The 25,301-nt window shown below is 58.4% G+C and overlaps 1 protein-coding gene across 5 annotated transcripts in view; it reads left to right on the plus strand.

Annotated features, from left to right (window-relative positions):
• Positions 1-25,301, plus strand: part of ZMIZ1 (zinc finger MIZ-type containing 1) — a 191,507-nt gene that overhangs the window by 161,451 nt on the left and 4,755 nt on the right. For 2 of the 5 annotated variants that reach the window (XM_061161918.1, XM_061161917.1), the window contains 16 exons: positions 4,131-4,245; positions 5,281-5,498; positions 6,310-6,508; positions 7,446-7,736; positions 10,414-10,596; positions 11,525-11,602; positions 12,284-12,458; positions 12,946-13,087; positions 14,570-14,780; positions 15,930-16,035; positions 16,934-17,094; positions 18,512-18,579; positions 18,883-18,951; positions 19,433-19,677; positions 20,937-21,103; positions 24,544-24,801. In XM_061161918.1, the coding sequence (XP_061017901.1) occupies positions 4,131-4,245; positions 5,281-5,498; positions 6,310-6,508; positions 7,446-7,736; positions 10,414-10,596; positions 11,525-11,602; positions 12,284-12,458; positions 12,946-13,087; positions 14,570-14,780; positions 15,930-16,035; positions 16,934-17,094; positions 18,512-18,579; positions 18,883-18,951; positions 19,433-19,677; positions 20,937-21,103; positions 24,544-24,801 (2,686 nt within the window). Of the gene's footprint in view, positions 1-906; positions 1,021-4,130; positions 4,246-5,280; positions 5,499-6,309; positions 6,509-7,445; positions 7,737-10,413; positions 10,597-11,524; positions 11,603-12,283; positions 12,459-12,945; positions 13,088-14,569; positions 14,781-15,929; positions 16,036-16,933; positions 17,095-18,511; positions 18,580-18,882; positions 18,952-19,432; positions 19,678-20,936; positions 21,104-24,543; positions 24,802-25,301 lie in introns of those variants that run through there. The other 3 variants (XM_061161921.1, XM_061161919.1, XM_061161920.1) reach the window with 3 other exon arrangements.

Below are 25,301 nucleotides of genomic sequence, written 5' to 3' on the forward strand. Positions count from 1 at the left end.
TGAGGTTGCTAGTGGTTCTGGCATTGGTGCCTCTGCAGGTGGTACAGGTTTGGCTTGATAGGACTGTGGCTTGTGGCCTGAGACCAGGCCATGCTGGATTGGAGGTGTGCAGAGCTGGGCAGGACTACTCAGAGTGGGTTCTTAGATCCGGGGGGCCTCCCTCTGAACTGAGTCCAGCTATGGACAGGAGGAGAGCAGTGGCTCCTGTGGGCGGCCCTGAAATGCCGGGGACCTCTGCCCCACGGGCTGAGCACACATGCTGCTGAAACAGTACTTGCGGAGGAGGGACCCAGCCTCAGGGCACCCCCAGGGCCCTTGACCTCCCCTTCATTACCCTGAGCCCCTCCCACCCTGGTTGGACCCAGGAGCCTGGCTTGTCCTTGATGCTGGGGCCCCGGGAGCCGAGCGGGCCTGCTCCCCTCCCCCGACGGCAGTGTCTGAGTCTGGGCAGAGGCGTCGGCAGGGCTGACTGCCACCATGGGCCTGTGGGGGCGAGCGGCTCCCCCGCGCCAGCGGGCGCCGTCTCCCCAGGAGATGAGTCACAGCCGTGTCGGTGTGCCTGCCACTTCTGCTTCTGCAGCAGGTGCGAGTGGGGGCGAGCAAGTCCCCGAGACTACCCCTACATGCCGGTGCCCGTCTCCTCCTCCACGCATGCACCGCATCATGCCAGCGGGGCCCCTTGTGTGCACACGCACATACATGCCCGCCCCCTCCCCCCCCCAACACACACACACCCCGAGTCTGCATCTGGGCTCTGGGGTGAACCTTCCAGCCAGACAGCGGGATGCCCAGTTTGGGAACCCGGGTTAAGTTTGCTTCTCACTAAGCCTGGGGTGGAGGGGACAAAACAGGAAGGAGCTGGTTTCCGCCCACAAGGCCCACCCACAAGCTACAGGGCAGTTGGGAGCTTGCTCACACGCCTGTATCCCGGTGAGCCGGGGCCTCCCCGCCTGAGGTGATGAGGCAGCAGCTGGTGGCTCATGGGGAGCTCCCAGGGGCCCTGCTTCCTGAGTCTGCTGGGTAAGAACCTCGGCCACAAGCAGATTCAGCCTAGAGGGCTGGTGGGAGTTTGTGGGGCAGGAATTCTGGGGGGAGAGGACAGACTTCGGCCTGGGCTCTGCTCCGTTTAGTTTAGTCCAGGCACACATAGGGCAAGGGCCCCACAGGAGGGAGGGTGTCCAGGGGTCTCCTCTTTGTTGTTTAAAACCGTAGCCTGCGCGGCCTCCCTGTGAGACTGGAATGGCAGCCCTGGGACTAGGGGCTACCCTGGGGTCCCCAGCGACCTCCTGGGAGGGCAGGGCTGCTTCCAGCCCAGTTGTGCCGAGGAGCAGGCTCTGCTTGTTTTCCTGTTCTTCTCCATCCTGCCCAGGTTCTCCGGGCTCCCAGGCCCCCCGGCAGCACCCCCAGGTGTAGAGAGTGTGAGCTGTCGGTCACCTTTGGCCTGTGCCTCTGGGCCTCACTGTTTCCGCTGACCCACATCACATCTGGGCTGCAGAGGGACTGGTTCCCCGAGGAGGGCTGCTCACCCCCCAGTTCTAGGCCCACAGTTTTCCTCCCAGAAAGCATGAGTAATGCTGAAGTCACTCAGTGTCACTTTCCAGTTAAGAAAGACTTTATGTTTGCAGTCTCCTCCTAGAGCCACATCATCAGACTTAGGCCACGGAGGCCTGTGTTCAGACTTAACCTGCCTGAGACCAGCGGGCTTCCCAGGTGGTGCTAGTGGTAAAGAACCCACCTACTAACACAGGAGACATAAGTGGCTGAGTTCGATCCCTGGGTCAGAAAGATTCCCTGGAGGAGAGCATGGCAACCCACAATAGTAATCTTGTCTGGAGAATCCCATGGACAGAGGAGCCTGGAGGGCTATGGCCCATAGTGTCGCAAAAAGTCAAACGCAACTGAAGCAACTTAGCACGCACACCTGAGACTCTCAGAAATGTATAGATTTACGCCATGATCCAGGGTGCATGTGTGCTCATGTATAACATCAGGAAGTCAGCTCAAAGGTGATATTCCTCCTTAGTCTGTGCTCACACTCGATAGCTTTCTATTTTATTCCCTCCATTTTCCCCCTCCTGCTGGTTCAATGTCACAAGGCACTTCATGTGTCATGACCTGCAGTTTGAAGACCGAATAGAATGGGAGTGGGGGTAGGTGTTGTTCTTACGCCCATTTAACAGATGAGGAGACTGAGTCCAGACAGGCTCAGAAGTTCGCACTGGGGCCCTGAGCCAGGGAGGGGCAGGACTTGTACCCAGGGTACCAAAAGAAACAGGTGAGAGTGAGAGGAAAAGGGAACAGGGGTGGAGTTGCTCTTCCCCAGGAGCTCAGGGCAGCAGCTCCAGTGAGGTGACTTCTGAGCAGAGACAGGAAGGAAGCCAGGGGCTGGCGAGGCAGAGAGGGTGTCCGGGCAAGGGAAGAGCAAGCATGGGCAGTCAGTGACACCATCCTCCCTTCAGCCTGACCTGACGTGACCAACGTGACTGAGGGCCCTGCCCGGCGAGGAGCAGTACGCAAGGCTCAGACCCCCGCTCCCTCAAACCCAGGGCCCCTTTTCCTGGAAGTCTGACCTCCAGGGCCTAAGCTGGCTGCTTTGCTGGGGTTCAGGTGTCTCCAGGCGTGAGTGAGCATGTTGGTCTTCTGCTGACTTCCTGTGATGAAGGTGCAAGTCAGACAGAGGCGTGAGGTGCTTTCCTAGCAAGCCACGCTCCTCCAGAGCCCCCTTCCCCCTCCTGCCCCTGCCGCCTTGCCGACCTCAGCCCGGTCGGAATGCCGTGGGCAGAGGTGGTAGCACAGACGTGGGTGCTCAGCGCTGCTTCTCTTTCTGGGGCCGCTTCTGGGGTTTTCTCTCTGTGAGAGGTGCTAGAAAAGTCAGCGTAGGGCGGGCTCCAGGGGACAGGCTGCCCCAGCCCGGCACTCCTGGGGACTGGGACCCTAGCGGGTCCTATATGCTATTACCTCGCCGGCTCCTTCTCAAGTTTGTGCCCTGGTTCCCTCCCTGGGGTCTGCTGGACCTCACTCTCCATCTGTGCCATGGCAACTAGTAGAAAGCTATTATTGAGCACTTATGATGTGAAGGACTGGGCATGGGGCCTTGCGTCTGATGACTGGGGGCTTCTGGGGAGATGTCATCAAACAAGGTGGGTACTGCTGGGAGTGAGGGGAGACTGGGGAGGTGGGGGAATGGCTGGGGTGGGGGTCGGCTCCTGGAGAAGTGAATGCCAAGGTGGTAAGCAGGGTAGGGTGGGATTAGTCAGTGGGGCAAACTGTTCTGCAGTGTGAGTTGGGACTTTGTGAACACTGGAAGCCACTGAAAGTCTTTGATTGTGTCTCAGGTTTCTGAGGGAGATTAACTTGGTGGAATGTGCATGAGAGTTTGGGTGGGAACAAGGGAGGAAGCACAGCAGGAAGGCCAGTACCTGTCATCTGGGAAGAAAAAGCAACTTGACGACCCTCCTTCCAAAGGCCAAGTCAGCTGAGCAGGGCGGCCAACTCACCATGAGGGCTTAGGAGGAGGGAAGAGCCAAGACTCAGACTGGGGCCCTGCTGACCTTTTCTGAGGAGTTCAAGTTAGTTGCTCAGTCGTGTCCAACTCTTGGCGACCCCATGGATTGTAGCCCGCCAGGCTCCTCTGTCCATCGGATTTCCCAGGCAAAAATACTGGAGTGGGTTGCCATTTCCTCCTCCAGAGAATCTTCCCAACCTAGGGATCAAGCCTGAGTCTCCTGCGTTGCAGGCAGATTCTTTATCACCTGAGTCACCAGGGAAGCTCTTTCTGAGAAGGGATGGGTAGTTTTGAGGGGAAGTTGGTGCCAAGGAACCAGAGCTCTTTCTGGAGAACCTCTTAGAGCAGCTTGTGGTCGAAGGCAGAGCTTAGACTGAGCTGCAGGCCTCTTCTTCCATAATGTGACCTGTGGACTTGGTCCCACGGGAGACAGCCAGCCGTGGGGGTGGCACCTCCGCAGTGAGGACAGGAGAGCTGGTCTCTGTCACACAGCAGGACACCGTGCCCGGCTCGGGGGATCCAGAACGGCCAGGAGCCGCAGAGCATGGTGGGGTGATGGGGCATGCCTCCCTCTGAGCCTGTGTCTGCAACACCCCTGAGGACCCTCCTCTGTCTCTCTCTGCAGTGATGGGTCATTCCCCTATGACTCTGTCCCTTGGCAGCAGAACACCAACCAGCCTCCCGGCTCCCTCTCCGTGGTCACCACGGTTTGGGGAGTGACCAACACATCCCAGAGCCAGGTAAGAGCCTGTCATCTCTCCCAGCCACAGCCCCTTCCAGGCCCTTCCAGACCATCCATCCTGGTCACGTTGCCATGCTAGCCCTGCTGGCTCTCCCAGGCTCTTCCCCTGCTGGAAAGACCAGCTGTCCGGTCACACCCAGCTGTGGACAGGTCACACCCATCTCTTCCCAGGATGGGCCCACACCCGCCCCAGGAGGATGGCACCTGGCCCTCTGCACTGCCACAGCCCTAGGGCCTTGCCGGGGCAATGGCTTTCACCTGACAGAGAGCAAAGGGCTCTTTCCTGGCTCACGTTTACTTAGGTTGGATTAACAAGAGAACTTCCTGGAGGTTATTGAGCTCAGGGCCCCAACACCTGGAGTCTTTGACCCTGGATGGCCTGGGTTAGATTTCAGCGAAAGATTGAGCCTAAAACTTGTGACATACTCCACCCCACATCCCTCGTCTACCCTGCCTCCCGCTCTTGTTCCTTCCTCTTTCCTCCACACCTTCCTTCCTGCCTCCTGGCCACGTGAATGGCTCAGGGCCACTTGCCACCCTGGAGAGAACCAGCGCACTTTACCTGCGGTCTTGGGCCACGGGGAGCCCCTTGGCCAGGACCCTGCCACCCTCCAGAGCTAGAGGGCTGGGCTTCCCTTGGCCCTCACAGAGCAGCAGCGCCGGGCCTCCGTGTGGCCTGACCCTTGGGCATCCAGGCTGCGTGGTAGGATGGGAAGACTGAGAAGTCCAGGCCTTTCCCACCTGCAGCCAGGTGCAGGACCAGCCTCACCTTGTTCCACCCTGGGATGATGTTCTCATCCACACAGCCTGCTTCTGGGCTGGGTTACCCGCTTCTAATATTGTGTATACTGTGCCAGCAGTTCATGCCGAGGAAATTGAAAAGCCCCCCCTACCCCTTTCCTCCTCCTCTTTCTCTGTTGTCCTCCCTCTGTTTTGATGCTCACCCCACCCCCACCCCCTGCCATTCCTCCTTTTCCCTCCCTGCACCACTTGGGGTACCCGCGTAGGTGACAGCCACTCTCTCTGCCCACAGGTCCTTGGGAACCCTATGGCCAATGCCAACAACCCCATGAATCCAGGCGGCAACCCCATGGCGTCGGGCATGACCACCAGCAACCCCGGCCTCAACTCCCCACAGTTTGCTGGGCAGCAGCAGCAGTTCTCGGCCAAGGCCGGCCCCACTCAGCCCTACATCCAGCAGAGCATGTACGGCCGGCCCAACTACCCCGGCAGCGGGGGCTTCGGGGCCAGGTGAGCAGGGCCGGCCTGCAGGTCACATGCGGCACAGCTGAGGGGGGCGTTCTGAGGGCCGTCAGCCCGTGGGGTTGAAGGACAACCTTTTCATTCCCCCGAATGACCCTGCTCTGCGTCGCACCTTTCCAAGTTGGGAGACACCGAGAGAGCTGGGGTGCAGGAGGGTCCGCTCTACCGTGCTGCTTGTGGAGGCGGACGAGCGCAGGGACTGGAGGCCCGCGGTTCAGGAGTAAGGGAGGGAGACGGAAAGGAACCCTAGGAAGGCACTCCGGGGAATTGGGGTGGGGCAGAGGCGCCCCGTTCCTCCCCTTGCTGTCCATCCCCCCTGTCCAGGACTGCCCTGTGGCCTCACCCCTCCCAGATCCCCAGGGCTGACCGCAGTCCTGCCAGGGGTCAGTGCATTGGGGCCTCCTGGCTAAACACAGCTGCATCCCCATCCTGCCGTCTTCTGCTGGGGCCGTGGGCCAGTGGCTCAGGTTCTCTGAGACTCGGTGTCCTCCTCCAGGAGATGGGCTCACTGGGGTGGCCGAGAGTGCCGTGACCTAGGGTGTAGGAGCGAGCACCCACTAGGACCCAGATGGGGCTCCAGGCACACAGCAACTTGGTGGTTCCCAAGTGGCCCGAGGGACTGACCGCCCACAGGAGGCCCCTGTCCCCACCGGGCTCTGAGTCTGGACCTCCCCGCTCCATGAGCTGTGGGCAGGAGGGCCTGGAACGGCCCAACCTTTCTCTCCCCACCCAAGGCTGGTCATGGGTTCATCTTTAGGCTCAGGCAACATCTAACTCACCCTTCTTTTCTCCCTCACAGTTACCCTGGGGGTCCGAATGCCCCAGCAGGCATGGGTGTCCCTCCACACACCAGGCCGCCCGCTGACTTCACTCAGCCAGCAGCTGCCGCTGCAGCAGCTGCAGTGGCGGCAGCAGCAGCCACGGCCACGGCCACAGCTACGGCCACCGTGGCAGCCTTGCAAGAAACACAGAATAAGGATATTAACCAGTATGGACCGGTAAGGGCCACACTAGTCCTGGTCCACTCAGCAGACAGCCCCGGGGATCGGAGTCGGGCTGTCCGCGTCTGTGTGCGGGGAGGAGCGGATGGTGTCACGGTGCATTTAGGTTTTCCTAGAAGCACAGGGAGGGGTTATATGTTGAGGTGTGGGTGTGTCAGTGTGAATGAGTGGTGGAGGGTGTTTGGGAGCTTGTGTTGGTTTTCCATGTTGCTTGTATATCTCTGTATGAGGAAAGATGTTCCATAGTGCAATCTGGCCCCCACTTAACCGAAGAGCAGGCTGTGTCTAAAGCAGCCTCGATGCCATTCTGTCCCCTGAATGAGACCAGGGCTCCGCTAGTTGTCTCATCTGTGGATTTTGCCCAGGTCCCAGCTCTGACATTCAGAAGGATGGGATGGGATGTGAGGAGAGGGGGAGCGCTCGCAGAAATGCAGGACGGGTGTGGAGGTTGGGGATTTAAGTTTGGGGATAGCAGGGCAGGTGGGCAGAGATAGGCAGAGCTGAGTCCACCTCAGACTTGATGGATAGAGGGTGTGTATCTATTGGCTGAGAAACAAGGGCAGGGCCAGGGCTTCCAGGAAAGGGGCTCTTGCCTCCATCCTCATCCACCGCCATTCTCCCATACCCCTCCCCACCCCTGCACCCCCTTTCCCGTTCCCTGCCTGCCTCCCTGGAAATGCTGCCTGTGCATTGGAGTGACTGCGCCCCACCCCTTAACACTCCTCGGGCTGCATCTTTCCTGTGCGGCCTGCAGAGGGCAGCCGTGAGCCCAAGCGGCTGGTGGTCCTTTGGAGCCAGGTCACCAGCTGCAGCCACACAGGAAAGTGCCCCAACTCCCAGTCCTGATCCCCCCACTTCCCCCACCCTTCCTTCCCTGCACTTTCAATGCATGTGGCATTTTATTCTTTTTTTTTTTCTTCTTCTCCCGTTGAAGGTCTGTTCCTCTTTCCAGATGGGTCCCACCCAGGCGTATAACAGCCAATTCATGAACCAGCCCGGGCCTCGGGGGCCTGCCTCCATGGGGGGCAGCATGAACCCCGCAAGCATGGCGGCTGGCATGACGCCCTCGGGGATGAGCGGCCCTCCCATGGGCATGAACCAGCCCCGGCCGCCCGGCATCAGCCCCTTTGGCACACACGGGCAGCGGATGCCCCAGCAGACGTACCCGGGCCCCCGGCCCCAGTCCCTTCCCATTCAGAGCATAAAGAGGCCATACCCTGGAGAGGTGAGTGTGGTAGCAGGCAGACGGCGGGCAGGATGGGTGGCGGGGAGGACCTGGGACTTGCAGACATGGTGCTGTGGGCAGTACCTTGAAAAGGGCCTGGATTGACCCTCAGGGAACCCGAACCAAAAGGCAGCGTCTTAGGAGTCAGGTGCTTCTGAGTTTAAGGTCAGCGCTGGCATGTCCCATCGAGAAGACCTTGATCAAGTCACGTCTTCTCCTGGACTCTCCGTTTATTTCTTTCATGACCACCCAGCCCACGTCATGGGGCTGCCTGGAAGTCTTGAATGAGGGGATGTACCTGGAGCTCCTGGCCCTGGGGCTGGCATGAGCAGGCACTCGGCAAGCAGTGCCTGCCCTTAGGACTCTCTGCTGTCTTAGCGCAGACAGTAGCTGGGTGACCTGGGGTAAGGCACTAAGATCTCCTTGGGTCCACATTCCTCACACCCACGTGAGGGCATCTCACCCAAGAGGGAGAGAGGAGACAAAGCCCTGTGACAATCTGAAGGCCCTGCACCTCGGAGAAGTGATTGGAAGGCAGGCAGCATGTTCCTGGGGCCCTGCCAGGACCAAGGCTGCCTATCAGGCTACCCGGCCAGCTCATCCACAGGATCGGGGAAGACCAAGGGAATCAAACCCACGCCTCCTGTCCTCCAGGAGCTAGGACTTCAGCCGGAAGGATGAGGTCTAAGCCGGAAGCCACAAAGGAATGATGCACAATGGGGTGTTTGGAACTCAGCATGAGGTCTGAAGAAGAACTCAGAAGAAGGCGTCACAGGGCCTTCAGAGAGCACTCAGAAAATAGGTTGGCAGCGAATGGCCTATGTGGGTACCTAGGTAAAGGTTTAGTTCATCTGTGGAAGACACAGAGATGCTTCTCGGAAGGCCCACCTTGACTCCTCACCTGGATGGAACCCATCCCGAGCACCTCCCAGTGTCTGCTTGCACACCTCTTCTCAGCTTGGCTCCACCCCCTCACAGGACTGTGCCTTCTGCTTGGGCTTAAATGTGGCGTTAGAGCCAAGACCTCGAGGTCCTCAAAGGTCTGTGTGCTTCCCCTCGGCATCCATCGCACCCTTGGGCTAGAAGATGGCTTGGCCACTGATGGAGATGCCCTGGGTCCAAGACAGAAGAGGTCAGGGTCAAACAAGGTCAAGCCCAGACCTCCTCCAGGTTGGCACCAGCTCAGAGAGAAGCCTGAGAAGAACGGCAGCTCCCGAGGCCCTGGCTGTCCTTGGGGATGGGAGGGGCCCTTGACCTGTGCGCCTCACTCCCAAGCACAGACCCCACACGAGTTCAGAGCCTTCTCAGCCCCTTCTGTATTCAAAATCCCAGCATCCCCACTAGCTGGGCTGGGAGTGCATCTGTAGGCCCAGCCTCGGGACTGCTGGCACCCAAGGAGGTGACCACAGAAGAGGCAGCAGAATTCCCAGCATCAGCCTGGTGTCAGCCCTGCTCCTGTGCATTGCTGGCTCCCCAGCTCTTGCCTGCCACAGCAGGGCACACCAAAGGCTCTCACTTATCTTGACTACCTTGGTCTTTATCTGCAGTAAACTCCTGATGCTACCCAGCTACCCAATGCCTGACACTGGGCTATGGCATCAGGGGCCGCAGCCAGCACAGCTTGAGCCTGTCTGGGAAGCTCTAAGTACATACACACTCATAGAACCTCTCAGGTTGTCGGAACCCTGGGGCGGGGGCTGGCGTCAGTCACCTGGTCCCGCACAGGACTCTGCTGGTGGACAGTCCCCAGCCTCCACTTCCTGTCCTGCAGTGATGTGACAGGAATCCCACCGTAACACAGAACAGCTGCTATGTGACAGTAATGTGAACTGGCCAAGTTCTTCACTGCTGATGCAATCCTGGTTCTCCTCCGCCGCTTACCCTGTGCCCTTCTTTCATGTATTGAGCAAGTATTCATTGCTGGCCTATTCTCCGCCAGACCCTGGGACACAACCATCTCCTGCACCTCCAAGCCAAGAGGGCAAGAGAGACAGCTAATAGACAAGGGGTTTCAACAGACGGAAGCAGCACCGACTCTGCAGGATGTAATAACGTGGGGGTGCCCCAGGGTCACCTGATCTTACAAATGAGGAGGCAACTGGAAGGTGGGGAGTGGCTCTCCCAGGACAGTGATCCTGCCCCTCCCAGGAACGGTTGCCTTCCCCGAGAGGGGTTGTCTTGTCCCTTCAGCAACCTAGTTCTCCCGACCTCTGCATGGATGACCCAGAACTCAACATCAGTGTGTTCTGCTCAGTGTGGGGTAGGGGGAGAGAGCCTCCCAGATTCAGGGGCTCAGCTTTGCAGATGTGCCTCCTGTTGTCTGTCACAAACCAAGCACCAGGAGAAATCCAAAGGGGGCTTCGGAATCAAGTGCCTGCCTGATGGTGTGAACAAGAGGCTCTGAAAGTGCCCAGGGGCGTGGGACTTCCAGAAAGACAGCTTTCAGGGGAGGTGGCCCTTGAGAAGAGAGGCCAGCTGTTACGTCCCTGCATGTCAGGGCAGGAAGGGGCCCCAGGCATCATCTTGTTTAGCTGCTCCTCTTTGCAGGCGGGGTGGACGTTTTGTGGGTGGCAGTCATCAGGGGCAGAGGAGAGGAGAGGAGGCGGCTCCAGCATTGGTGGGCAGCTTGGCTTCCAGACACTGATGACCTTCCCTGCTCCTTTCTCTGCCACCACAGCCTAACTATGGAAACCAGCAATACGGACCAAACAGCCAGTTCCCCACCCAGCCAGGCCAGTACCCTACCCCCAACCCCCCGCGGCCGCTCACCTCTCCCAACTACCCCGGGCAGCGGATGCCCAGCCAGCCGAGCACCGGGCAGTACCCACCCCCCACGGTCAACATGGGGCAGTATTATAAGGTGAGTCCCGCTGCCCCACAGGCCCCTTCCCTCCTCACCAGCTCAGCTCCCTTCCCCCGCCTGTGTCATCCTGGCCTGGGCACCCCCTGAGGTCACCAGTGGGCTGGATGTGACCGCGTATGCTCTGAGCTGTGCATAATGACAGACTGGCTTTTCTTGGTTCCTGTTCTCATGGGGCTCAGACGATGGTTTTCCTTCTCCTTTTACTATTTATAGTGCATGTAAGATAATAACAATGAAGGAAATATATTTTTTTTAAGAAAAAGCACCCGCTCGAATATATTTACGTTTGATATTCTATGCACATGGGCTCCAACAATGTTATACGGTTGTTATTATGGTTGTAATTTTGAACCTGTTTCTTTCACTTGACACAGTGTGTTACTTATTGCTACAGTCCCAGTGATTGTCACTTTTAATGGCTGCCTAACATCGTACTGAGAACCATACGGCATTTTATCCTTTCTGTTGGACATGTGGGGTTTTTTCTGCGGTTTCACTTTTGAAATAGTACAATAATATTTTCAGGCACGTAACTCTTTCCTTCTTTGGGATTACTATAAAGTACATTCTCAGGAGCAAGGAAGACTCTGGAAATAATTTACACCTATTTGCTCATGAATCACGCCAATTTACATGATCACCCACTACTTGGCTTACGTGCGCTTACTATTTTTACCGCAACTTCAGCACATTAGGTGTTGCTATTTCTATAAACTCACTAAATTAGTAGCAATGGGCAGAGAGAGGCAAAGCACTGAAGACTGCGGTGACCTGCTCTGTCCCCACCCTGCCCCCCACCCCAGCACTGGGCGGGCCTCGTCACCATCCCCTGTCCTTCTGGAAGATTTTCATTTCGGGAGGGAGAGAGGGTTTCTGGTAGCTTTTCTGCCTTCCATTCATGGCTTTGTTTATCTTGCTTTACCAGCCAGAGCAGTTTAATGGACAAAATAACACCTTCTCTGGAAGCAGCTACAGCAACTACAGCCAAGGGAACGTCAATAGGGTATGTTTCAGTTTCCATCTTGGGAATTATAACCCACATGCACTGTGTTAGAGCGGGCCTCACTGTTTCTGCCCCAGTCTTTCTGGACGTTAGTAGGGCCATCTGCTCCAAGCCACAGAGATGCTTAGAGAATCCACAGTTCAGATGGGTGGGATGGGAATGAGTGTGGACCTGGCCAGCCCTGGAAAAAAGCAATGTGGGGACTAAGAGACCAAGGGAAGGGGCTCCTGGAGATGCTTCACGCCTGACTCCATCTGGGGACCGCAGTGTGGTGGGATGGGGATGAAGGACATGACCTACAGTCATGCTGTGGGCAGCAGGAGACCTGGAATTGTTTCCAGCTTTCTTCTTCTCCCCAGACTATATTAGGCAAGTCCTCCATCACCCTGAGCCTGTGTTCTCATTGGTCAAATGGGCTGGGGACCCTACAATCTTTCGATGTCGTGACCCAAGGGAAGGGTGGTGATGCCTTTCCCAGACCCACCTGTCTTCCTATGGGGGCAGAGGCCTGAGTGCGGCCAGAGTGGAGGAAGGGGTTTCCTGGGAGGGTCTCTTCCCTTGGGGGAGCAAGGGCTGCAGCCCAAGGAGGCTAGGGTGGGTGGGGTCTGTGTCCAGAGCCATGGCCCCTCCTTCCTTGATACATGAACCCATAACCTATATGTGGTTTCTCTTTCCTTCCAGCCTCCCAGGCCGGTTCCTGTGGCAAACTACCCCCACTCACCTGTTCCAGGGAACCCCACGCCCCCCATGACCCCCGGAAGCAGCATCCCCCCATACCTGTCCCCCAGCCAAGACGTTAAGCCACCCTTCCCGCCTGACATCAAGCCAAATATGAGCGCTCTGCCGCCGCCCCCAGGTGAGTGCCCCGCTCTCTCCTTCACGCCCTCCCGCCCTCTGTCCAGACACCTCCACATGCCCCCACCTCCCCTTCCCCCAGAGTACACCAGGAGTCAGGGCACTTGGAAGTCTGACTGCTGGCCTGTGGGGTTGGGCGTGTGAAAAGAGTGGGGGGTGTGAGAGCAGACTTCCTTCCCCCTGCCTGAGCAGTGGGAGGCTGGGAGGCAAAGTGGTGCTCAGCTGTGGAAAAGGACTGGGAGATGTCTTCAGGGCTTCCAGGGCAGATGTAAGGTGGGGACAAGAATTAGGATACATGGGGCGTGGGATGCAGGGATGCTCAGGATGGGGTCCAGTGGACCGGAAGATGCCAGGGGCTGTCTAATGTGCCCTTAGGCACACAGCCCAGCTGCTGTGGCCCTGTTCACACACACTTGCGGGGCATGCAGCCAAGGGTGCGTGTCGTGTGCCACGGCGGCCCAGGGCTCACCGCCTCCTCCCCTGTGCAGCCAACCACAATGACGAGCTGCGGCTCACGTTCCCCGTGCGGGACGGCGTGGTGCTGGAGCCCTTCCGCCTGGAGCACAACCTGGCCGTCAGCAACCACGTCTTTCACCTGCGGCCCACGGTCCACCAGACGCTGATGTGGAGGTGAGTGTGAGGGTGCGGCACAGCCCACGCCAGGTGGAGGTGGCCCTGAGGCTGACATCTGGGCCCTGGCCTTGCCTGGGAGAGGTGGTAACAGCATCTGTTTGATACCGTCGCCTGTTCGGCACCACTGACTGGGCCCTGCTGTGTGCAAGACCTTGGGGATGTCATGGGAAACCTAAAGGTGCCTGGGAGACAGACAGAGCTACCTTGGCGTAGTGGCCCAAGGGTGGGATCAGCTGTCACTCACCCCGGTCCTGAGCGAGCGCTCTAGGACAAATTCCCAGTGGAAACGGTGGCTAGCTGAGACCTAAAGGCTGAGAAGGAGGATAATCCAGAGGGGACTCTAAGCTGGCCCCTGACTGTGGCTCATGTGGCCAGAACCAGGAATATAGAGAGGTGCAGGAGCAGGGCTGGGTCCTTCCTGAACCAAGCAAGCAGCTGGCCACTGGGCGCGGCTGCTGTTCAAACATCCAGCACTGGAGTGTGGGGTCTAGAGGCCCCTGCTAGCCCAGGCTCTGTGTTCTGAGCCTCTTATACCTGATCTCGTTTGATCTTATGAGCGGGCATTGCTTGCCCCATTGACAGTGAGGAAATGGAGGCCAGAGAAGTGGTTAGCTTGGGTGAGTCCTCACAGGTAGCAAGAAGCAGAACTGGGAGTTGGGCTCAGACCTCTTAGACACCAGAACCCATTGGTGTCTCCACCCTCGGTCCCTTCTCGGCCAGGACTCAGCTGCCCGCTGAGCACCTTGAGGGCATGAGATGTGTCTGAGCTGAACGCCTGCCTGCACACACACACCTGTGCACACACAGCTCTGCACACACAGCTGGCCCATCGCCTTGATCAGGGGGATCAGGCTTGAGAGCAGGCCTGAGACAGCCAGGGGGAGCATAAGGGCGTGGGAGCACAGACACTCAGGCAGGAGAGATGCCCATGCAGGGGCCCTGCTCACTCACCCCTCCTTACCTGTGAGTACCCTCGCCCACGAGACCTCCTGTGCCCTGGCCACTGGCCCTGCTCACCTTTCATGCATGTCTGGTCCCTGCTGGGTTTGTGGGGATTCTTTCAGGGCCGTGTCCTTGGGGCCCACCATGGAGGGGAATTGGCCCTGGCCTGGGATGCTTCTTCCACAGGAGCCTAGGACATAATCAGTCTTCCAGCTGGTCTCGTTGAGTTAATGACTGTCCTTTCTGTCCGTCTGTCTCTGTCCTTACATGCAGGGGGCTGGGAGATAGTGGCCAGAGTTGTGGGAGTCCTGGGGGAACTGGGGTTGTTGGGATGGGTTTTGCTAGGTGGGGCCTGGGCAGTGGGAATGTCCAGGGAGAGAGAGGAGGTGGTCGGGGGAGACTTCATGGCTGAGGACGGAGTCCTGGGCCACTTGATGGGGGCTGTGATGAGGTTGAGGTGTGTGGCCCCGCCAGGCATCCTGGAGGCTCTGGGCAGCCCCCTGGCAGAGCCGCCCTGAGCCTCGGCTCCACCCCCAGGTCGGACCTGGAGCTGCAGTTCAAGTGCTACCACCACGAGGACCGGCAGATGAACACCAACTGGCCAGCCTCGGTGCAGGTCAGCGTGAACGCCACGCCCCTCACCATCGAGCGCGGGGACAACAAGACGTCCCACAAGCCGTTGCACCTCAAGCACGTGTGCCAGCCGGGCCGCAACACCATCCAGATCACTGTCACCGCCTGCTGCTGCGTGAGTGTGTGGGAGGTGGGGGAGCCTCAGCGCCCTGTGGGGTCAGCCATGGCCTGGGGTCCCCCTCCAAACAGCTCCCGGAGTGATCTTTTAGAAGTACCCCAGAAATGTGCTGCTGTCCTCACGCCCCACCCCCCCGGGACTGTGGGACGAAATTCAGGCCACTGTGCTCTGGCCCAAGGCCTGGCCTTCTCCCCTCTTGCACCACAGCCTCCCCTCCACTTCCTCTTGGAGCTCTTAGACACCACCTGCCCCCATGCCCACCACCTTCTTCCACTGGGGAAGTCCTGTGTCTCCCTGAAAGCTAGGCTCCATTCATGCCTCATTTGCAAGAAATGTTTATATTCTAATCATCTTTTCCCCCTAGACCCAACTCCACCAAGTCTGGAGTTAACTCCCTCCCTTGATCATCCAGCAATGCTAGCTTAGAGCTCTGTATGTATGTGTGTGTGTGTGTGTGTGTGTGTGTGTGTGTGTGTCCCCTGACCTGTGACTCACTGCTCTGGGACAACATCTAAGCCATGCTCCTATCCCCCAGGATCAGGGCCTGGCACTTGGGTCTTGCTTGGGAATTTGCAGTTTACCTCCCCCTCACCACCGCCCGCTGGTCTCCCTGGAGGAGAAAAAAGAGCTCTGATCTGGCCCTCATGAGAGTTGGGACTTTAAGACCCCCCAGAGATAGGAGTCACAGGACTAGGGATGCTGTCAGAGTGAGGAGCTTATGGGGGCTTGTTGGGGTGGGCAGTCCTAGAAGGCTTCCTGGAGGAGTGAAGACAAGACAACATCTTGTGGCAGGAAGGATGGAGTAGGCATGATGGGGAACAGCAGGGTGCAAGGGTAGGAAGTGTTTGGCTCCAATCCTGATGCCTTCTGCCTGTGACCACCTTCGGGGGAGGGGGGTGCTATTTGAGCATCAGAGTCAGCTTTGGTGGACCCACTGTCCCTGGGGAGTGACCCCTGTCTGGGTCCCCAGCTCACAGGTCCCAAGACACATCCTGGTCCTTTAGGGCTCTCCCAGGTCCCAGGGACCCTCTCCTAGCAGGGCATCACTGTGGACGTGGGGCCCTTTCCTGTGTTTAGCCTCTGGGGCACGGTGAGTGGGCATGGGGGCCGCATGGCAGGGACCGAGTCTCCGCTTTTTCTTGGCAGTCCCACCTCTTTGTGCTGCAGCTGGTCCACCGGCCCTCTGTGCGCTCCGTGCTGCAAGGCCTCCTCAAGAAGCGGCTCCTGCCTGCGGAGCACTGTATCACGAAAAGTGAGTGGGGGCTCGGGGCTGGAACCAGACCCCAGTCTCTCTGCATGCACTGTCCCTCAAGCCTGACACCACTGGGCCCTGAGGGTCCCCTGGCACCAGGCCCTCCCCCTTCCCTTCCAGTGCCCCTCCTCTGGGGTTGTGGGGACAATCCAATGAGTACACAGTACTGTTATCACAGGATATGAGGCAGATTAAACCAAGATGCCGTGGTGTATGTAGGTAGTCTGGGCAGGCTCCCTGGAGGTGATCACCTGGAAGGATGGGAGGAACTGGAGAAGAGTGTTCTTCATTGTGGGGTAAGCACAGAGGTCAGTTGCAGACTGGGCTCCTCACCTCAACAGCCCAAGCCCAACTTGAGAGGGAAGACCTTGGCTTAGAGTCCCAGGAGCAGACACTTGGGGTAGGGGGCACCATGCAGGAAGTGGGAAGTATGCTACTACACCCCCTTCAAATGTGCTTCTTGGTATTCTGAGCCCTAGAATCCTGCCAGGCCATTTCCACACTTGGAGAACTAAGCGCAAAAGCGCCTGTGGGGCTCTCCCACTGACCCAGAAAATCAGTGAAGTGCCAGACTGTTTTGGCAGGTTTTGCAGAAAGTCCTGCCTTCCTAATGAAGGCAGGGCATGAACTGCAGAGACTGAGGGGCTGACGGCATGGCCACCTCCAGGGACACTTCACACTTGTCACCTGAAGAGTGTCATTCCAGAGTACTGGGCATCCCAGGGCCCCCAACATGCCGATCTCGCTTTCACCCAGGCCAAGGTGCCCTGCACCTATTTATGAGACCTCCCAGTGTTAGGGGTTGTGGAGAACCAGGGTATGCATCAGTCACTTGAGGGAGTGGGGGAAGTACAGGACACTCTTGTCCTGCTTATCCACTTCTGCCTCCACCCTATAGTCAAGCGGAATTTCAGCAGTGTGGCGGCCTCATCGGGCAACACGACCCTCAATGGGGAGGATGGCGTGGAGCAGACAGCCATTAAGGTATCTCTGAAGTGCCCCATCACATTCCGGCGCATCCAACTGCCTGCTCGAGGCCATGATTGCAAGCATGTCCAGGTGAGCAGTCCTGGGAGGAGCCTCCTGGAATCTGGCTGGGATGGCAGTGGGGTAGGCTCAGGGCAGCAGGGCTGTCTCTAACCCTGGAAGGATGCCCTGGCCATCAGCAGCTGATTTCACTCACTCATTCCTGCCATCATGTATCCGTCAAGCAACTTCTCTGTGTACTCAGAGCTGGCTCCATCTGGTTTGTGTATCGCCAGTGAGCTGTTGAAGTGTCAGGACTTAACTTCTCTGGATTTGAGGAAGTCTCATGAGGTTTTATTGAGCAGTTAGGATGGATGTAAACCTCACTGGTGGGACCTGCTTCTTCCCTATGAACTAAGAGACATGAACAATTCAGAGGATGGACTAGTAACAAAGTTGGAAATAAGAGGATGGAGCCCCCACCCCCAAAATGAAAGTGCTGGGGATTTGGAATTCAGGCTTCATTGGTTATGCACCATCATAGCAATTCATTCTTCCCCTCTAAGCCTCAGTACCTCCTCTGGGCCGTGGGGACAGTTTCCTTGCCAACTCACAGAACTCTTTGGATATGACAGATAATGACATTTGTCATGATGTCTACAGATGGGAGAGGTATCCACTCACTTCTTTTGGTTTCATTTCTCAGAAGGAGCCAGAAAGAATTATAGAGACCTCTTCTGGAGCCCCAGAGGGCTCCAGAACTGGATTTAGACAGTCCCAGCCCTGGCAGACGTCACAAGCCAGCTGGAAATACTGCCTTTTCGGCCACCATGGCTGGTGTGAACTGGAGAGCAGGGGCACCTCTGCCCGGTTCATCCTGAGGCCTTGCCCTGAGCACGCGCTCAGGAAGTGGCGGCGGGTTGAGTGCCTGGTCACAGTTTGGGTGGCTAAACACAGGCAGCCCTAGTGGGTGAGATGCATTGGGTGGGGGCTACCCTGGGGCCAGGCCAGCCACACCCTCAGCCCCCATCCTCTCACAACAGGCCCCAAAGGCTTCAGAGTGGGTCCCCCTCCATCAACAGCTCCTTCCCTGGGAAAACGGGGGCAGGGGACGTCTGGTTCCTTTATTTGTCTCATACATGCTGATGAACCAGATGGGGCGTGTCCTCCACACATGGGCTCAGCCAGTGAGAGGGGCAGAATTGGTGAGGGGCGGCCGCAGGGGAACTGGAAGGCTGCTTGGAGGCCGTGGGTAATCTGGTGCACGGGGCTGGTATGAGGAGGGCTGGGCACATTGTTGCAGGGACTCAGCGTGGCCCATAGGCTGTATGCACAGCAAGAAATAGGGAAGATTATCACCCTGCCCAGCCCCCCAGCCCCGGGTCTCTCCATCACCTGTCTCCCTCCCTGGTGGGACATCTTCAGGAGGGTCCCAGAGGCAGTTCCGGTTGCATATAAGTGATTTCTGAGGGCCCTGGGCTCATCTGTCTTTGTCTCCCGGCTTCTGCAGTGCTTTGACTTGGAGTCATACCTGCAGCTGAACTGCGAGAGAGGGACCTGGAGGTGTCCTGTGTGCAAGTAAGTGACTCCTGCCTCGGCATAAGCACAGTTGCCTGGCTATGGGAGGAGCTCGGGGCCTGTTCTATGGGGTCCAGCCTCCTCCCACCTGCCCTAAATGCATAGCAGAGGGGCTCAGATTACAGGGGCAGTGCATAGTCCCCTTGTACCAAACTGTCGCAAGGCTGCCCTCTCCTGTTGGTGCCCCAGTAGTAACCAGCGGCAGGGGCCGAGTCTCTTGGGCACAGTGGGGAGGAGTGGGCTGTGTCTCTACCCCTTAGGGTCCAGCAGCCAAAGCCAATCCCCACCTCTCTCCTTTTCCAGTAAAACCGCTCTGCTGGAGGGCCTGGAGGTGGATCAGTACATGTGGGGCATCCTGAATGCCATCCAACAGTAAGTAGGCCTCTCCACGCGAGGGAAGGGGGTTGGGGGGGCAACAGGAATGCGGGCCCTGATGGTATGAGGTGAGTATACATGGTTGCCCCTGATAATTTTTCCCGCTCTGGGCCAGCAGACCATTTTCCCACATCCCTCACCTCTCTGCAAATTTAAGGGCTTCTCTACCTGGGGGCAAATGAACTTTGCAGAAAGGACCACGCTGTCAGAGCAGGAAGCTGACGGTGCCTGCAGCGGTGGCCGTGCCGTGAGTGCAGGCTTTGGGGCCAGCTGCACAGCCACTTGATTTTCCTAGCCTCAGTCTCCCCTTCTCTCCAAAGAAGTAAAAGTCCCCAATACCTCTGTTGTAGGCAGAGTGTGATGGGAATGGGGGCAGAGGGAGCCTGGATGAGAGCATCACAGTGTCTATTTAAGCTGGAGGCTCTTGCGTCTACAACCTGGTACCCAGGACCCCAGCTCTGCCCCTTTGTTCCCCCAGCTCCGAGTTTGAAGAGGTCACCATCGACCCCACATGCAGCTGGCGGCCAGTGCCCATCAAATCAGACCTTCACATTAAAGATGACCCTGATGGCATCCCCTCCAAGAGGTTCAAGACCATGAGTCCCAGCCAGATGATCATGCCCAATGTCATGGAGATGATCGCTGCCCTGGGCCCTGGCCCATCCCCCTATCCACTCCCGCCTCCGCCTGGGAGCACCAACTCCAACGACTACAGCAGCCAAGGTGGGTGACGGCCGATGAGGAGGGAGGGAGAAGCCACGGCAGGGGCCCAGGATTTCTGGGGTGATGGTGGCAGGTGCAGGGAAGGTGTGGTATGAAGAGGCAGAGGTAACTTGCACCCCTAAAAACAACACCCCACCACTGGCCTTGGGGTGCAGTGCCATCCTTCCTTCTCCGTCCTACTGCTTAGTTCCATCCAGCCCTGTGGGTTGGTATCCAGTTGGGAAGGCATGCGTGAGGCGCTGCTCCATGAGCCAGCCTCCTGCCCCTCGTACCCAACCCTGCTCAGCCTCCTCTCCTGACTCCTTGAGCTCCCAGGCCAGCAGCTGCCGATCTAAGGGGCTTCTGAGCCCACTTTGCTTGAGACACTACCACCACCCTGCCTCTGGAGTTCTGGCCCTTCCCCAGGCCCCATATTTCCTTTTGATGTTCTATGTATTGTGCCTGTCCCTGCAACTCTCCCACCCTCTGAGAGATAGAGTCTAGGGGCCTGGAGCACCAGCCTTCAGCCACCAAGGTCACCGTTATTGTCCCTCACTCTCTCTGCCGCCCAGACCCAGCTGCACTGCACTGCCCTCAGTTCCCAGAGAGTACCCTCCCTGCCGCCCAGAAGTCTGGGGATGTCAGCGCCCCACGGAATCCCTGCCCTTAGGTCCCGGGGCTCCAGGTGATCAGATTCCCAGAGAGGTTAGCCTACCTAGCCAGAGTCCCACAGCATACTGAGGGGCCCAGCTTTCCAGCATGCTGATCCTCTGAGCTCTCACCACCTCCACATGGTGGAGGGAGCAGCGGCTTGGGGGCCAGATGGCTGGCTTCTCAGGGTGGACTCTCGAATCTAACATGGCTTCTTTGTTTACTGGGCAGATTCTGGCCGCCTGCTCTGGGCCTGGTTCGTCCCAGTGTTGAAAGGCAGGCATGTGGTGGCTGTAGGGGAACAGGTCTGGGGGCTAGCTCTGCAGAGCCTGCAGAGAGTTCAGACTTGGGCCTCATTCTAGGACCCTCTGCCAACAGGAGTCCCGCCCACCCTGTCCGCCTGTGCTGGTCCTGCTTGTAGCTGTAGACCAGCAGACACCCAGGGGTGCAAAGGCCCGCAGGAAAAGGCCACCCTGGGCCTCACCATACAGCCTGGAGGTCTGAGCTGCCAGAGCCGACCCTAGCCTTGCAGGGGTTTGGGGCTGGGTTCTTCGTTTCCACACTCTGATTCCCTGGGCAGGGAATTTTCCCTATGGATAACACCCCTCCCCATCTGGTTTTATCCCCAGGAAACAACTACCAAGGCCATGGCAACTTTGACTTCCCCCACGGGAACCCCGGCGGGACGTCCATGAATGACTTCATGCACGGGCCCCCCCAGCTCTCCCACCCCCCGGACATGCCCAACAACATGGCCACCCTCGAGAAGCCCCTCAGTCACCCCATGCAGGAGACTGTGAGTACCTTTTCCTTGCCCATGACCCTCCACCTCCCTGGTGCCCCCAGCCCTAGTATGGGGCTATTTGGGACAGAGGGCTCCCCTGGACCTTTCTGATGTTTGCCTGGTTCCCTCCCAGGCAAAGGGGAGGGCGGAGACTTGAGTCTGGGGACTCAGGAGGGAGTGGGGGGCCTAACCGAAGCTGGGTCATGGCCCAACAGCATCCCTGGACTTGGCTGTTTCACCCAGGACATCAGGTTCTCAGATGGGGGAAACTTCAGGCTCTTACCTACACATACATACTGCATACATATGTACACGTGCTGATGCCTGCACACACCCCGCACGCGGGCCCACACACTGCCATACACATGGCACACATCCTACACACGTGCACACACACACACACACACACATACACACATACACGCCGTCCCCCCTTACACACACTCTTACACTGACTTATAGCTCCATCTAGCCATCTAGAATTTTGTCCCAAACCCAGGCACTTTACTCCCTGAGAGTCTGATCCCCTCATTCTGCAAAAAGAAACGTGAGAACATCTACTTATCCCAAGAGGATTCACTTCTCACCCTGTTTCACATATTAACACACACTCTATCACTGAGAAAGCCCCTTTGGGTGAGGTGCCCCATGCTGTCCAGTGCCTTCTCTTCCTGTGGCCCCAACAGCAATGGTGGAGGTCTGACCACCTCCCAGGTTCTCATCTAGGCAGTGCTGGATGATTCCACTTGATCTAGCGGACACGTTCTGAGCCTGACCTCCTGGCTGTGCCTTGTATCAGTCGCAAGCAAGACAGACACAGGCCTCGTGCTCATGGAGCAGAAGTTCTGGTGGTGCCTGGATGGAGGAAGCACAGTTGGTGTTTTGGGAAAGCCGAGGCCCAGGAGCTGAAGACTGAGGGCTCGATTATTCTTTGTGTCTCTCATCTTAGCCAAGGGGCAGTCACGAAGGGCCTGGCAGTAGGTTCTCGGTCACAGCTGCCAGAGAGAAGGGGCCAGGGAGTCTCGTCAACACCCAGCAGTGGGGTTGGGCCTGCACCCGAAGGCATCTCTCCAAGCTCTCCTTTCTCCACGGCGTAGCCTCGAAGGAAGGGGCCTCTGGATTGTACTGTGTTCCCCACACTTGACATGGAATTGGTTCTGCTACTGGGCCAGGGGATTGTCCTATACACCAGAGCCACTAATCTCAGCAGGACCGACTCTTAACCAGAAGGACTCTGAGTAAGGGGCACTGTAGCAACTTGCCCGCAGGAACCCAGAATGACATATCAGAAATAGCTGCTTTCACAGGCCTTCGGCCATGTTTTTGTAAGTTGCTTTTTGCCCTGTGGGGCTTCTGATTTCTGGGAGCCTTTCTCCTGGCCCCCTTCCCTGGCCCTGCTCCCCAGGATCTCAGCACTGCATGCCCAGGAGTCACCCAGATCTCCCCCTGACCCCATATTCACATGGCACCTTCTGAGTCCTCACAATTCCCAACACTCGGACATGGCAGTGGGGGCAGTGTTTCCTTCCCCTGTCCAACAAGACTCTCTCCTGCCTTGTCAGCTCTGCTGCCTGGGGTCTTTGCAGAGGCAGCTAAGCCTGTGAGTTGACTTCACAGCCCCCCAGGATGCTTCTCAAATATGCACCATCCTCACGCGTTTCTGGGCTTAGGTTAGATGGTGAAACTAGACCCAGAAGTACAGATGCACAAGACGGTGGGGTGCAGTCACAGGTCGACCAACCCCCCATACCTGTTCAACCAGAGCAGCCTCACCCGGCTGAGCACGAGGCCAGGAAGGATTCCCAGTGCACAGTGGGAGGGCCCCAAGCAGGCACTCATTCACCCAAGGGCTCTCCTGCGCCAAGTGGGAGGTTGACGGGTGTGTCGGCAGCCCCAGAGAGCACCCACCCCTCCAGGCCCTGCGATAATTCCAGCAAGATGTCAGGGCCAAGGAGGGCAGCTGTATCAGCAGATCCAGGGGACTGTCTGTCTGGGGCTGGGCTGCCTCAGGTGTGTGAAGCGCCCTCTGGCCCCCTGCTTCCCAGAGTGGTCACTGTGGAGCACTGCAGGAGTGGGGAGGAGTCACAGGCTGGCCTCACACTGACAGCCATGGTGGCCGTCCCTCCAGCCCCTCCTGGGCCTTCTTACTTCATTTGCATCCCACACATGTTCCCCCAGGATCACCAACCTTAAGGTCATGTGGACATCGCCTGTTCTCAGGGCTCCAGGCTGTAGGGGCAGTGCTTGGAGGGGGCCACCTGAACTGTGGGCAGAGGCCAGCCCACAGCAAGGCCCGGGAAACAACTTTTAGGAGAAACGGGAAGAGGAACTGGGTTCTCTGGAGATCAGGACGGTGTGGCTGCTGTTTGCAAACCCACGAAGGAAGTGTCAATGTTTCTGTGTGGCCCAGAAGATGGGGCGGGGAGGAGGGTACCGAAAGACCACAGAGACATGTGGCTGCCTGGCTGCCCATTCCAAGTGAGCAGCCTGGCCCGTCAGAGAGCTCCCTGTGCTGGCAGAGTGTGAGGGGCGTTGGGGCTGGGGCTGGGGTGGGGGTCGCTTGGAGAATGCCGGAAATGGGGCCAGGACCTGGACTCAGCCTTTTACTCTGAGATCTGAGCTTTGAAGGCAGGACTGCTTGAGGCAGCAAACAGACCAACAGGGGAAGTTCAACTCTCACTCACTCACTCACGTGTCCCCTGCCCACCCACAGCCCCGGTTGCACATGGGGTGGGGCGTGGGCCCTTAGGCTGTCTATGAGAGAAGCATGCCCACGGATGCCCAGTGGGTGGCCAGCAGGCAGGGTTAGGAAGCCCCAGGTTTGCTCCTTTGCCATGGGCTCAATTTCATCCTACCTGGGACAGCAGGCAGAGCTCGCACTGAAGCCCTGGCTGCCACCGGCGTCTGTGTGCCCAGTGCTACCCCCAGCCCAGGGCCCACGTGGGGGCGCAGACCCCGCCCCGAGCTGCACGCCTGCCCCATGCTGTCGTCCGTGTCTGCTCTCCGCCAGCCCAGCTCGGGCCTGCACCACGCCGCCAGCAGCGCTCCTGCCCACCTCCCTGCCCCCTGGAAACATGCCCATTTCGCTTCTCCATCCTGCCCTTGCTGTTGTTCATTGTGCTGGTGTCCGGGCCAGGGAGGCAGAGAGGCTCCCAGGGGCCTGCCTGGACCCCGAGATCTCAGTGTCTCCGCTCATCAGAGCCCTTGGCCGCCTCCCTCCCAGCCCCACGTGGCCTCAGCCTCCCTGACGGGTGGTTTCAGGGGGAGGATTTTTGTTTGTTTGTTTCTCTGCAGAGAGAGAAAAAAAAAAAGCATTCAGCTTTGTAGAGGGGTGGCTTTGTTTTGGGGGTTTGTTATTTTCCTGGTTTGGTTTGGTTTTCATTTCTCCAGGCGTCTCGTCGCTGTACCTCGTCACCTCACCTCTCTTTTTCCTGCTCTCTCCTCCTCCACAGATGCCACACGCTGGCAGTTCTGACCAGCCCCATCCCTCCATACAACAAGGTTTGCACGTCCCACACCCCAGCAGCCAGTCAGGGCCTCCATTACATCACAGTGGGGCTCCTCCTCCTCCTTCCCAGCCTCCCCGGCAACCGCCACAGGCCGCTCCCGGCAACCATCCACACAGCGACCTGACCTTTAACCCCTCCTCAGCCTTAGAGGGTCAGGCCGGAGCGCAGGGAGCATCTGACATGCCGGAGCCTTCGCTGGATGTAAGTTGGGGTCACCACGTGCCTTGGCCTGGGGCTAGGCCTGGCGCCGGGACCTGTCCGAGAGCAGGGGCGGGTGTTGAGGGCCCGAGGCCCGGGGTGGAGGAGGTATAGCTGTGAGGAGGGGTGGGCGGCCGGAGGGTGGGCCCCACCAACCTGCCTCCCCTGGCTCCAGGACCAGGGAACCCCACAGTGGGCCAGCCCCCTCCGAGGGTCCCTCGTCCCCTCCCCCTCTCTGCTGGCCCTGCCCGCCCCCCCCACCCACAGTCCCGCAGGCCGGCCCTGCCCCGCCTCGCCCAGGCCCCCACAGAGTCCCTCTGGGCTGGTCCTGGAGGCAGCCCGAGAGGGTCCCCACCCGTCCCCGCCTTCCCCTTCCCCCACATCGGCTTGCCATCTCTGCGTCTGCCACACTTTCTGGCCCCGAGGCCGGGGAGGGGCTGGAGGGACAGGGTCCGTCTGTCTGTGTCGCTGGTGTCTGTCTGTCTGTCTGCAGTTTCTAGTCT

This window comes from Dama dama, chromosome 15 (assembly GCF_033118175.1).
Source record: "Dama dama isolate Ldn47 chromosome 15, ASM3311817v1, whole genome shotgun sequence".
NCBI classification, from domain to species: Eukaryota; Metazoa; Chordata; class Mammalia; order Artiodactyla; family Cervidae; genus Dama; species Dama dama.